General features: G+C 35.5%; 1 protein-coding gene across 2 annotated transcripts in view; it reads left to right on the top strand.

Moving 5' to 3' along the window:
- Nucleotides 1–15,102, top strand: part of LOC145673018 (ubiquitin-protein ligase E3C) — a 57,742-nt gene that overhangs the window by 15,966 nt on the left and 26,674 nt on the right. For both annotated transcript variants that reach the window (XM_081742325.1, XM_081742326.1), the window contains exons 5-9: nucleotides 933–1,086; nucleotides 6,068–6,291; nucleotides 7,924–8,102; nucleotides 11,904–12,061; nucleotides 14,645–14,892. In XM_081742325.1, the coding sequence (XP_081598451.1) occupies nucleotides 933–1,086; nucleotides 6,068–6,291; nucleotides 7,924–8,102; nucleotides 11,904–12,061; nucleotides 14,645–14,892 (963 nt within the window). The remainder of the gene's footprint in view (nucleotides 1–932; nucleotides 1,087–6,067; nucleotides 6,292–7,923; nucleotides 8,103–11,903; nucleotides 12,062–14,644; nucleotides 14,893–15,102) is intronic.

The raw sequence follows: 15,102 nt of genomic DNA, 5'->3' as shown, positions 1-15,102 counted from the left end.
AACATATTGTTTGAATCACTTTACTAAGTAATAACTTATAGATGTCAACCTATAATTACACAATCTTTCTTTGACTTATTGTTTCTGACTATACATTACTCCAGTCAAACAAATATATAAAAACAGATATCCATAAATATAAATATTCATATATAAGTGATCCCTTCATCCGAATATCCCTAAAACCACTGACTATAGCCTAAATATTATCAGACTGCTGTTTTTTTCTTACTTTCTTTGTTAGCACTCTTAACCCAAACCTCGGAGCCGCGGTGGCCCAGTTCACCTCCGGTGCATGGGGTCCCTGGTTCGATCTCAGTTCGCGCCAAGTGAACTTTGTAGTGGACAAAACCGTGTGCGTGGGTTTTCTCGGGGTTCTGCCGTTATCTCTCACTTTCTTCATTCCACAATTTCATTCGTTTCTAATCATCACCGTCTCCTTTAGCCTAGCCGGCATAAGCGTGGGACGTAAAACTCAAAAAAAATCTTAACCCAAACCTATTACAACTTCCAACAGTAATATGAGGCGAAAAAGAGTGGTTAGGGTATTTGGTTAAAGCAACTTTGTTTTGTAAACGGATGTGATTGAGTATATGTTAGAAAGAAAATGGAAGGAGAGAAGACGGAATCACTGATGAATTAAACTAAAGTGTGTCTTAGTACTCGTCTCCGTGCTCTCTGAGGACAGATATTTGTGAATAATCATATGCAATATAATTGAAACACTGATTAGTTTTTAGCCTTCAAAGAAACCTCTAGAATCAGTTAGAATTGTTGACACTTACATGAACTATTCTCTGGCCACATAAAAAGGTCAGTGGTTGTAAATGACAAAAGTATGGCAGTTTTTATCTATGTTAAAATGTATGTTTGTTAGTAAATTTGAAGATGTAACTGTATTTATTATTGTATTTTTTCCTATTAAATTCCAGGTTACTTTAAGCAAGTCCGTAGCTTGATAGACCAGAAGATCCCACCAATGCTGGAGAGTACACCGCAGCCACCAACTCCTCTTTCAGGTTGTATTTTTGAAATGCTTAATCGGCCTTTACAAATGATTCCACATTCCTCAGGCACAGAATATAGGTACGTAATTTTCTATTCATATTGTTGATGGTTATATATTTCGAAATAAATAAATAAATAGAGTATTTTAATGAAATTGTAAATGTTCTTTCGGGTTATCAAATGTAGCTGAAGTATTGAATCAAGGGAGGTAATAAGTTGAAATCGAGTGAGTTAAACATAGCTGAAATGGGAAGAACGACGAACTTCACGAGAACATGAAATGATTTACGGCGGGAAATGTGTGTTGAGTAGCACATGTGTGTCATTGCAGCTAACGTTAGAATTATATTGGAAATTAGTAAACGTATAATTTTACTTGTCTAATATAAATAAGTTGTCTTTGTGCGGCCTGGGGACCAGACGAATGGACCGAGTTACCAATTTGGGTCAAAGGTACCTTGGTCTAGGCCCCAGACCAAGATGAAGATTTTTTTTTTTTTTTTTTTTTTTAATTTCGAACCAGGGGAGAGTTTACCGGGACATGTAAAAGTAGTAGAAAATGACCGATATGATCGATATTATCGAATTCATAGTTTTCGCGGTCGCTGAGATCAATGTTGAAACTCCAATCGCATTAACTTCCAAATTCACCGCATTGATTGCGGGCCAGGGGTTACCGGGGGAGGGGGAGTACCAAGACATGTAAAAATAATCCAAAATGACCGATATTAGTGTCAAATCCGTACTTTTTGCGGTCGCTGAGATCAGTGGTAACACTTCCATTAACGATGACTTTCAAATACAGCTACCATCGCATGCTGCTCGGGCTCACATGCGGAAGGAAGGGGGTACCGAGACATGTAAAAATAATCCAAAATAACCGATATTCGTGTCAAATCCATATTTTTCGCGGTCGCTGAGATAAACGGTGATACTCCCATGCGTTGAATTCCAAATACAGCCCCATGCGAAGAATGGGTATTTCAGCTAGTTGTAGGAATAAATGTGAAAATTGCAGAAGTAATACAGTGAAACCTCTGAATAACGGACACTAATGGGACATGAATTTTTGTCCGCTATTGAGAGGTGTCCGTTACAGAGAGGTTACAGAAATTTAATTTTTCACAATGGTAATTGTATGCAGTAATATACAGTAACTGCATTATGTATGAGCGTAGATACGTAAAATTCAATATGAAAATATTCTATTTAGTACGCATTTGAATTACTGGGAGGGATGAAGGAGAAATTCATTTCTTAAATAATATTATTGCTGGGGAATGTGTTAATATATTCGTTCTTTGGATGAAAAGGCAAGTTATTGGAAGTACATATGTTTATTGACCCAGTCCCAGTCACAAAGAATATCCCCTTAGTGAAAGTGAAAATAAAGCCGGGAAAACCCCAAACCCAGACTTGTTCCAGTGTCATAAGTAAAAGAAAAATGTTACTTTTCCAAAAAAAGTTAGAGAGGAAACATTGCTCGTTGAAAATGTTATTGTAAAACAAACAATATTTTGATATTTAAGAAATTGTTGGGAGAGATGCAAGGCCCAGATGAAAAAGGGCTAAATTTGTTAGGGAAGGGAAGATCTTTCGCGTAGAATTCTTGGCCATACGACTGACCTGCATGAGTGTTATTACTTATTGAAGGTTTTCTAGATTTCCATCAGAAAGTAGTTTATTGCGGGCATAAACAAAGAAGAATTTCAAGTTCAGCTTGAAGCTGCTCTGTTTGATGGTTCACCAGGTCTAGACTCATGATAGATACACTTGTGGGGAAAAGACTTTTCTGTCTACTGTAATATATTGCGGAACCGAGAATAATTCCTGTCCGTTATGAAGAGGTTATTAAAAGTTTGGGGGGAAAAAGGACTGTCCGCGTCCGTATCTGAGAGTGTCCGTTAAAGGGAGGGTTTTGTTCCATAAGAGAACATATAAATTTACCGGGACAAAAAACTGTTCGTATTATAGAGGTGTCTGTTATTGAGAGGTGTCCGTTAAGGGAGGTTTCACTGTATAAGGTTCATCGCTCTGCGCACTCCTTGAGGAAAGAAAAGAAAAATTAAGTTGAGTTGAGTTGAGTTGATTTTGAGTTTAACGTCCAATTCAGGAGCATGGCTATATGAGACGGGACCTACTGATTAACATGGAATCCGAATCACATGAGCTACCGCCGGGAATCGAACCCAAAGTATTGCTTGCATAGAAAATACATATGGAATATATAGATCTCTAATAAGAGAACAGGGAGACATGGTAGCTCAATGGTAGAGCGCTTACCTCTGGTGCGTGGAGTGCTTTATTCGATCCCCGACCAAGTAAGTTCGTGGTGTACATCATCATGTTCGTGGATTTTCACTAGATACTCGCATTTCATCTCATATTCTGATTCCATTGATTGTTCCATCATCATTCACTTGGCTTAATCGTCCGTCTCTCATAGTCTAAAGGACATATCGTGGGACGTAAACTGAAGATTTCATTTCTAATAGTGGAAGAAAGTGTGAGGACAATATAAACAAATAATAATCTTTGAACAGGATCTGTGATATACAAAAAGTGCTCGACAAGACCGGATTTTTTTCAGTCTTTGTATTTGATTCAATTCGCACCTAATAGAAAAATTCGTGTGATATAACATAGTTATTTTTGTGGCAGTAAACGTTCGGGTTTGTCGATAAATGAAATATCTTGAGTGAAAACGTTACCCATGATCCATGAACACTACAATACATTTGTGAAAACGAGAGACTTTTCACTTGAAGCTTTTTACAAAGTGTTCTGTTAAGTTTTTGACATACATTACGAGACAAATTTCTTTTACTGCAGCTTACTTTTCATGAGAGGGGCAGGACAATAACCTTATTTGTCCATGTGAGTGGTAGAGCGTTCACCTCCGGTGCTTGGGGTCCCTGGTTCGATCCCAGCTCCCGCCGTGTGGACTTTGTGGTGGACAAACACCGTGCTTGTGGGTTTTCTCGGGGTTCTCCCGTTTCCTCCCACTTTCTTCATTCCACCATTCACTCATCTCTCCTTTAGCCTAACCGGCATAACCGTGGGACGTAAAACTTAAAGATTTCATTTCATTTTTTGTCCATGTGAGTATTGCAATAACTATCCTCCGTTCTATTACTATATGATCTTTGTAAATAGCTAGTAAAGTTCATTGTTATGATTGTTTCGAAACTGTCAGTACCTGATAAATTTCTTCCGTAGTATGAGATTGGTCACTCTGTCACCATTTCTTCTTTACGAAGGATCTGGATTGTTCTCAACACGACTCTAAAAATGCACACATACATATATGAAGAGTGTAAGCTTCACTAGGTTTTACAACATGCGAAAGATCGTATATTTTGTCAAATATGTGGTGTTCGCATAAAAAACTATAACATCACTCGTGCATTTAGTCTTGAACCTATATGGTGTTGATTAAACTGGATTAAAGCCATTGTTTTGATAACTGAAATTCTATATATATTTTTTTTTCAGTCTTATAGATACGGATAGCTACATATAAATCAATTCTTACTGGAAAATATCGTTATAGAATTTATACCAATTGTCTATTGCTTTCCCATTTTCGGAGTAAACTGGCTAAAACGAAAAACACAAAAAAGATGTAAAATTAAAGTCTATGAGGATACCAGATTTGTATTGAACCCGAACAGTGTAATTTGTTAAACCTCTCAGGCCCTTTGAAAACATTGGAAAGACTCGAAACACCGAACTTTTATCGTTAGGGTAGAGACCAATTCAGTAATAGAAAGTCAACTATTTCGGTCATTCTTTATTAAACATAAAACTACAAAATTGAATCTTGATGGGAACAAGTGATACAAAACATAGCTTCGATTGATTTATAACATCTGTACTTGTGAAAAAGAGATCAGCATAGGTAATATGAAACATAATGCAAATACCCAACACACATTATAGTGGGTGAAATTTATAAAGTGCTGGTAGGCTTAGTGTGTTTTTGCTGTATTATTCCGTTTGGGTTCTAAACAAATCGTAACAGTATGGTGTACGTTTTTCCTGCACATGGTTTGTCCTTTTAATCAGTTTTTACTGGAGATGGAACCAAAACGGTTCTGCATATTAGAAAATATAGAGGTTGTAAGCGGAAAACTTGAGGGGCAAGTACTAAGTGTCTTCAGTTTAATCTCTGTGTTGTTTCCACAGAATTATTTGATAATTTAAAAGCTCATGTAGAAGTCATAAGAAGAATGTTTATGTCTTAAGAATTAATAGCTTGCTCAAAAAAACCTAGAGTATACCTGTTGAATAATATCTGTCAGCTGACAATATACCGATCACTAATTGTAGAATACTAAAATAGTATGCTGTTTTAATTCACAGATGTTATAAATCGGCTTGTAACTAGCTGTGAATGGGAGAAAATGAAAGAAAAGCCATGGAAGAGTGGGGAATGAGGTAGAGAAATCATACTTTTGGTCTATATTTCAGAATTTGTTGGGATTCAAAGATCAATGCTTGACAGAATCTTTCTAGATGGGGAAAAATATGGGGGGGGGGGGCGATCTCTCTAGCATTACCCATACTGTGTACCTAGTTACGAAAGAAAATTAGTTGTAATTATAAATCAATAAATTGTTTATAATATTAACACGATTTTAAGCTAGCTTCAAATAAATAGAGGATTAATCTGAAGCTTGAACATCTTTCGCTTATTTTCTTAAGTGTTTTACAAAGAAATCCTAAAATCCAAAGAAATAATTATGAAGGACTTTTGAATTTTGATTTTGGATGCAAGAAACGAAACAAAGTTTAGGCTGAAAGTGATATTGAGAAATTTCCGTCAATCATTATTTTAATGAAAACCATTATCAGATTATGTTTTATTAAAACAACACATCGTAAAGTAAGATAAAATATCTATTTCAACGAATAATCATTGTGAAAATTTAGTAAAGGAATATTAGCCCAGAGGTTTTATCAGTAAATGACAGTTAAATGCAATTTTGCTAAATTTATTTGTATTTAAATTTTTCTTCATGTATTGTTTATAAGTTTTTTTTTTCTTTCATTCCAGTGCTGTTATATTACGGGGTCTTTGCGAACATATACTGGCACCACAATTTACCGAGCCAGTGTATATGTTTGTGATTCCAGCTTTGGCCAATTTGCCTCATTTCCCGTATCTGCAATTGCTGGATGCGTTGCGAATTTCCGGAGAGAACCATGCTTTTGAATTAGCAGTACCGTCAACTACCTGGTTACTCTTCTCTGTGTTGTCTTTGTCAAATAAACATTTTGGTAAGTTGATTGTTTTTCACTTGCAGAAACGTGCTTTTTCTTTCTTTCTTTCTTTCTTTTCTTTTGATTACGATGGTAGTATTATTTTGAAAGACATACATTTCAGATTTAATAGAAATTTTCCTCTCCAATGACTTCCAGAGGTTGAGCTACAGCCGTGCCAGATATTCCGAGGTCTCCTTAAGCTTAAGTTTACCGTCCATTGTTTTCATGTTTTTGCGTAATATATTCAATTGATAATTCTTTCTTCTTTACTTTCTTTCTTTCTTGTTCATTTTCAAGGCTCTTATTTCGTGAACAAAACTTTTGAAATTTCAGAGTTTAATTTGCCTTGTAGCTTAATTTAAATCAGTACCATAAAAGGAATCGATAACAGAATTGTAAGGTTTCATTTTTTCTTTTTTCTTCTTTCATTATTTTTTCTTCTTATTATTTTAAAGTGACTTAACCAGGGTTTTCCGAATTAGAGGCGAATATATTATTAACTGTTATATAAAAAAAAAAGTAGCTGTTCAAATTTACCTTCTAATACAGATAAAAACTGAATGTCAGGAGAAAATAAAGCACTCCTTTCGGGTGACTTCAATATTTATAAACACTGCTTCTTTCTGACTGAATGGTTAGTGCAGTGATATTGGTGCGTACATATTCCGAGTACGATTTGCGCTGGGGCACAAATCCTCTGATGCAAACTCGAATGTTGGTTCGGATTCCACTGTTTGTCCATTTCCATAGATTTGACCACATGTTCAGATACAAACATAAAATGTAACTTATCATAATTTTTGCCATATTTTTACGCGAATCAGCTTTATGGCAACAGGCGAGAATTGGTATCTGGCAGCAGTAAACAAAAATGAACTAGCATAGTTAAAGAAAGTAATGATTAGTTCTTTTGGTGATGCATATAAATATATAGATACAAATGTAATTGTTGTTGCATTCTGAAATTGTGAATAAATTTTCGAAATAACGAATCCTAGAAGTAAATAGTGTAACAGAGCTTTGATTCGAGTGAGGCTAGTGATCGCAAATGAGAGCAAGACTTATTAAAAAGTAATGAGCCCGAGCTCTTAATGAGCATGAGATCGAGCTACCACGAGTCTCACTGATGTTAACGAGCCCGGGCTTCAGCATGCGAGAGTTTGATCTAGTGTGCCTCGATATATTTGAGTGAGCGCAAGTCTAGTGCAATTTATGAGCGTGAGATCAAGCTGCCATGAATGTCATTGAAGATAGTGAGCCCTAGCTGGAACGAGTGAGAGTCTCAAAAGTTATCATAAGCATGTATATCGTTAAATTCGCACCTGTGGAGGATTTGCTGCAATATAAAAATCAGTTACTTCCTTCATTTACCGTGTATAGCGTGAGTCTCACTGAGATTACTGAGTGCGATTCCAATTAAAGATAATGAGCATGAACCTGCGCGAGCCCGAATAAGTCTCGATTGAAAACTGACCATAGCTTGTACTGAAAATTTATTCAGTTAGTTTGTTCAGAAGTTATTAAGAAAAGAACTTGTAGGATATACCAACACTGCAATATTCTTTCTCTGTGACTGTAATATTCTTTTATTATAAGGATTTAGCATTTGGGACAATGTATTTTATTTCATTGTTTCTTTCTCTGCAGGTATTATTAGAGACTATGAAAGTCCAGGTGTGCTTAATTATCTTCAGATTTTAGCCATTTTAACTGTAAATATAAGTAAAGTTGGAACGCAGAGTAGACATCATGGAGGCGCTAGTTCAGATAGTGATAGTGACCCGGAAGACGAAGATTGGAGTTTTGCTGCAAGGGAAGAAATGCAGGTACATAAACGTGGTAAATTTGGGAGTAATAAAAACAGAAGCCCATATAAGTTATATGTTGATTAAATTTAGGTGCCAAAAATAATAATCTAAGTTAACGGTAAACAGTGCTTAAATCGTTTTGTACGTTTAGAATATGTTGCTGAGAAAGTTACAAAGGAAACCTTATTAAGTCTTCCATTTCAGCACGTGACATCCAAGTTAGTAAAAGCTTCATGCACATTTATATCTGTAAAGAAATAAACAGGATATTCTTGGATTTGTTATGTTCTCATGCCGGCCCCAGTGGCTTGGACTTTTAATTTAGCTCTCGTGGATCGGGAGCATTCGATACTGTGAGCGTTAATCTTGCATAATATCCTGTGCACCCACCAACTGCATTGATTCAAGTCCCGGTTGTTGTTCGAAGCTCACGTTTTATCAGTAGATTCCGTCGTTCATAACTCAGTGTGGCATACAGACGCAAAACACAAACTAAAGCTTTTATTTAAAAAAAAAAGTATTTTAATGTTGATTTCTTAATGTTTTCAGTATAAAAATTAAATTTAAACAGTTTTAATACCTAAGTTCTATTGCAAGAGATTTATGTTATGAAATTAGTGAAGAACATTATTCAGATTTAAAAATGAGTTTTACCTTCGACTTGTGCAACTAACAGCAAACGCTTTCCCGGATTCAATTTCTGGTGAGGAGGCCGCGGTGACTCAGTGGTAGAGCGTTCACCTCTGGTACATGGGGTCATTGGGTTTGTGGTGGACAAACACCGTGTGCGTGGGTTTTCTCGGGGTTCTCCCGTTTCCTCCCACTTTCTTCATTCCACCATTTCATTCATTACTCATCATCACCGTCTCCTTTAGCCTAACCGGCATAACCGTGGGACGTAAAACTCAAAGATTTCATTTCATTTTTACATGGGGTCCTTGGGTCGATCCCAGTTCGCATCAAGTGAACTTTGTGGTGGACAAACACCGTGTGTGGGGGTTTTCTTGGGATTCTCCCGTTTTCTCCCACTTTTTTCATTCAGCATTTCATTCATTCCTAGTCTCCTTTAGCCTAGCCGGCATATCCGTGGGACGTAAAACTTAAAGCATTCATTTCTTAAAGATTTTCAATTTCTGATGAGGCACATTGATCATCTTGAGTCATTAGCTACTTAAATGAGAAATGGTGGATTGTAGGACAAGGATGCCAGAAATAATGGCATTGGAAGCCTATTCGATGGCTACTAGCGTGGTGCCAGTAAGTTTCTGTCTGTTTTTTCCTACTATATTCATTTTATTCTCTAGTTTTATTTATTTCTTCACTAATTCTTCCGTTACTATTTATTTTAGTTTGAGTCCGAATTCTTATGTTCTACATCCCTACGGAATACTGTGGATATGAAGTACGGGAACTATTATTAACGTGATCTCCGAACTACGATTCCGGTGCAGTTGTTGGGTACAAACCATCAGGCAAGATAGACTGTCACAGTATCACTTTCCAAGAGAACTGGTTTATAGATCACGCCACCGGTCCCATCTATTTATTTTCGTATATTATCTGTCTCCTGTAACAACAAAAATAACAGCATCCTGTCAGCAGAATTCATTATGGATTGAAAAACTCTAGTGTTCACTGTTATTAGTCCATTATCTTTTTCTTGACTTCAGTCGTTTTTGCCTTAACAGGTTTATCGCGCTGCAAGAAAGATAGATAATTAGTTTGTGCATTGAAGAACAGGATTCAGCCCTTTCTTATCAAGTATCCTTTCCTTTTCGACTGTCTTTAGTTTTGACTTTCCATGTATAGAAGAGAAGAAAATAATTTCCCTACGAAATATCAATAGGATAAGGGTCATTCAGTGTTAGTTTTCACTATTAGATTCTGATTTGAACTTGGAGTGTTAGTGAGCCTAAACTTGAAATCTTTCAGTTTTACGTTCCACGGATATGCTGTGTTGGCTGAAGAAGACGGTGATAATGCGATCAATTGAAATAGTGGAATAAAGGAAGTGGGAGGAAACGAGAAAAGCATATATATGATGCTTGTCCAACACAAAGTCCACTAGGTGCGAGCTAGAATGGAACCATGGGATCTTTTCAGTAAGCCTAAAGACGTAAGCACATGGCAGTGATCAACAGAAATACTTTACATTAACGTTTCACGTTTTACCTGTAAAGTTTAAGGAGATGATAGTAACAAGCACCAAAGACAAGTGAATAATAATATGTATTTAAAAAAATCTTATAAAAGCTGTTACTTATCTACAGCAAACAACAGAAACATGGACACTTGTACTACAGATACAAGCACTGCATCACGAGGCTACCATAGCGCAAAATCCATATAACCTGAAAATAATTGTTAATGCATTTACCACAAATTTTCATATATATGGAAGAGGCCATCTTAAACATTGCCATTATTGAAGGAATTTTCGTAAACGTAGGAACTCCTGTGTGTATTATTGTTTCGTTTTACTCTCAAAATGGAAGTGCAGCTGTCTTTTGTGTAAGACAGTGTGAGGTTCATTATGGTATAAAGCTCAAATGTATTAATGTACCATGAGGATGAGCTTTTTGTATTGGTATTGACAGAAAAGAAATGAGCGTGCAATATGAAGTTTTCGAATATAAAAAGTATTTCATTGCAAGGTAGAGAGGTCATCTTTCCTGATCCAGAAAGCAAGCACGGAAATTGCATACAACGCTGGGAGAATCGATTGATTTTCGCAACCCAGATCAATGTGTAGTAGGCAAGACGTGGAGAACAACTTGATTCGGCCGGTACATTGTGACACATTAGTCTATCGCACAGTTCCATAGGGTGTGTCGCAAAGTATTAGGATTTTAAAATTATGAAAAATTGAATAATTATCGTATTTACGCGATTCTAAGATGCACTTTTGTTGTTGTTGTTGTTTTTTTTTCCTCCAAAATCAAAGTGCGTCTTGGATTTGAGTTATACAAATTTAGCCCTGATTAGATAGAGTTTTGTCAAAAATTGCTAATCCGTTAGTCACGATTCTGTAAAGAATGTGTATTTTGTGTATACGAACAGACTGCAGAACTGAAATCGTGCATTTTACGCGAAATAAAAACCCTTTAAAATTAGCCCGCATACCAGTATAATACACATACTGGTATAATATGATACCGATAATGGATTGCTATAAAACTAACGCAAGCAAGTGATGTACCGTAATTAAATTAGGAAAAAAAAAAAAAAAAAAAACTACCAGCAGATGCACATGAATGTACCGTTAATTCCAGCATTAGGTTCAATGTTTCTTTGTTTTCCCATATATTTTTTTTTTCATTAAAATCAATGCAGTTTTTATTTATTTATTTATTTATTTATTTTCGCCAAGGGTGCGTCTTACGTTCGAAGATTTATTTTTCAATTTTTCCTTCAAAAAGTGGGGGTGCGTCTTACATTTGAGGACGTCTTAGATTCGCGTTAAATACGGTAGTTAAAATCAATTTTGAGATATAAGTGTACTTGTAAACGCCTCCAGTTGAAGCAACAGTTCTCAGTACTACATAGAGTCACTACTTCATAAAAACTTTAGTCTTACACTACTGTAGTGTATATTTCTATTAATAGAAAATGAAGTAAGTGTGTTGGGATAGGGTGGGCATTCAATAAAGTGTGTCACCAGTCAAAAAAGATTGGAAACCATTCCTCTAACTTACATCTCATGATAAACACCATGCTGAAGGCTGTTGCGTTTAATCAGAATAACACAAATGAAAATAAATCAGTTAATTTCTGTATACAACTAAATATTTTGCTGTTTACTTGTCATTTTTCTTGCAGATATTGGACGAATGCATAGAAATGCTCAACGACCCTTCAAGAGTACAAAGCCTTCTGTTGGCCGTGGATCATTCTACAGATCCTCAAGTATTACAGGCGTTGTGCCGAGTTTGTCACAGTTTATTAGTGTCCCAAAAATTAGCCATCCATAAATATAGGTGAGTAATAATTTCAGTTTGAAATTATTGTTTCAATATGGCGAGTGAACAGATGAAATAATATATGGTATATTTTAATATTTTAAATAACTTTAGCAGATTGCTTGTTTTTTATGTGCTTGATAGATAAGACTTTCGAGTAGTTAGCAAGCGTGCCTTGGTGCTCATTATCCCGACTTTGTTTGTTATTATTGTTATTTTCGTTGTTGATTCATAATCATGAACAGTTTGGAACTACGAACTATTATCCGTTTGGTGTATTTGAGCATTCAGCAAAAACTGAGAACTGATTTCGTTGTTTCCAAGTGCGTTATACATTTGGCAGTGTTGTCAGAGGAACTGTTTTTCACGTGAAATATCTTAAAAAGGACACGTTGAACCTATCAAATTTGTTTAAAATTAGTATTCTCTCAGTTGTATTTCGTTGAGTATGTAAAACGTTTTTTAACATAGAATCAAACATTAAATCCACCTAGATGGCTGTCAACTTAATTGTCCTATATGGAAAACAACTTTGAACATTAAAGAATATTAACATTAGTAACATCTGAGGTGTAGTTTTTTCTTCTCCACGTATATACTTTTTTTTTTTTTTTTTTTCAGTAGAGCTCTCTCGTAGCTGTATGGTTAGCATACTACGCGTCTTCGACGCAGGAGGCCCGGGTTCGATTTCCGACGAGATCTCATGTGATTTGGATCTCACGTTAAGCTGTTATGTCCATGTCTCATATAGCCTTAGTGCTGAACTGGCGCTAAAATCCAATATAGTTTTTCCAATATTGGACTGGATTTCTTTGTATTACAATCTATCTGACACTTCCAATTTTCTCTTCAAATCGCAATAATCGTATACATTAACAAGACCGCGGTGGCTCAGTGGTAGAGTATCCACCTCTGGTGCATACGGTCCTTGGTTCGATCCCAACTCGCGCCAAGTGAGCTTTGTGGTGGACAACCACCGTGTGCGTGGGTTTTCTTGGGTGCTCCCATTTCCTCCCACTTTCTTCACCATTTCATTCATTTCTCATGGTCACTGTCTCTCTTAATCTAGCCGGCATAATCGTGGGACGTAAAACTTAAAGATTTAATTTGATTTCATTTCAATAACAAAGCCGAACGAGAAATGAATTATGTATGTTGATATATATTGCTTTCATATTCTGACAACTCGGTAAAGTAATGCTGAATAACTCATCTCATGTGCTCCCTTTCAATACCTTTTTTTAAACAAATAATACCATGTAAATACAACAGCAGTGACTCCACAAAACAGATGCAGTTATTTATGAGGCACATAGTACCTGAAGGTGTAGGTTGCAATTTGGTTGAGAAAGACAGAAATAACCGACTTGAAAATTCCACTGCAAAGTACCGACCATCACACCACGTCTTGGGTCCCACCCACACTTAGGCCTCGCTCTAGGCAGTTTTTATTGTAGTTGTACAGTCAATAAAAGTTATTTTTAAAAATTTTCCGATGGTGAAATTGACAAAAATTTTTGGACTGTGAAAACTGAAAAAGCTATGAATTCCGTTATTTAGTGGAAATCTGAACTTGCGCTATCTGTTCGGCTATAACTTTTCGTAGATGGTAGCACCACTGAATTTAGAGCTATTAGTTTTGTGAAAAAAAGTAACTAATATTTTGATTATTTTATGATATTATAATCTGATTCTGATTATTTAAAGATAATACCCGATACCTCCATTAATATTATTTCCACATAGACTACTATATTGAAGTTCTCTTACATAGGACATTGAAGGAAACTACTGGATATAAAAGGAATTGGTTTGCAATCACACAGGTGGTTGGCGTTGGTGATTTGTGTTGTTTTAATAACATTTGTGGCTATGAGTTGAGATTTACGATTTATGATTTATAATAGTTCAGTGTTGAATTTGAAACTGGTAATTATATAATACATCGTAGCTAGCGTTAAATTAAAAAAAAAAAAAAAAAGTGTAAGCTATTATTACAAATGAAACTCAATATTACTCCGTGAAATATAGTGGAGAGTGTTTAAATAATTTTATTATAGTTTTTTTTTTTTAATCAATAATATGATTAATAACTAATAATATCGTGTAGATAGTTTTTATTAGAAAATTGTATCCCACGTAATACGAAACAAGCAAAAAGACTAATACTCACCGCAAAACCGTCTTTTACACTAACGTGTCGATTACGCAAACAGTAACTTCATTCACTTATGTTGTGGGTCCAGGTAAATTGTAATGTTGCATTTTCATGTAACATTTGGCGCATAAAGAGTGTACACCCCAAACGGCTCATCCAATTTAATAATAATAATAATAAAAAAAAAAAAAAAAAAACTTTCATTTTAGATTGAAAACATCATATTTGGAGACGGTTGCCCTTCTTACATTTTGTTCTAACTCTGATAATAATAGTTACCCTATGTCAGGGGTCTTTAAGACACTCTGTGTATATGAGGCGTGTAAATAATAATAATAATTATTATTAAGTAAAAGATGGATGGAATATCAAGAGTCTTGTTTATTTATTGAACTTTCTGTAATTTATTTTGTTTCTTAATTTTGTATCTTTTTATTTTCCAGGCTCTTATATATGTTAGCATTTAAACCCACTTTTCTTCGACACTTATGGACTACAATAGTTTCCATATCACAAACATCTTTATTTGGTAGTGCGACTCCTTTGTTACAAGTGATATCACGTGGAATTCAAATGACGCCAGAAGAAAGTGACAGAATAGTGCCATTGTTAGCAGTGTTTTGTTCCCTTTTTAGTTTGCTGATTGTGACCCTTCACGACGCAGAATTCTATGGAGATGAAAATCTTCCTGGTAAGTCCCTTTGAGTTTTTATATAAAGAAGGCGACATATGTATGAAATAAACAATATATAATAAGACAGCTTGTTCTTCAATTGCAATTTTATTTTCTTCGTAGTGTATAAAGATTAAAAACAGTATATGAACAGCTTAAATTCTTTCTAAATACCATTGTTACCACGTGATTCGCCGTACATTGAAAAGTTTCTGTGCAATGCCATTA

Source organism: Thermobia domestica, chromosome 16 (genome assembly GCF_964235325.1).
Source record: "Thermobia domestica chromosome 16, izTheDome1.hap1.1, whole genome shotgun sequence".
NCBI lineage: Eukaryota > Metazoa > Arthropoda > Insecta > Zygentoma > Lepismatidae > Thermobia > Thermobia domestica.
Note: the sequence above shows the minus strand (reverse complement) of the source record. Positions and strands in the feature narration are given on the sequence as shown.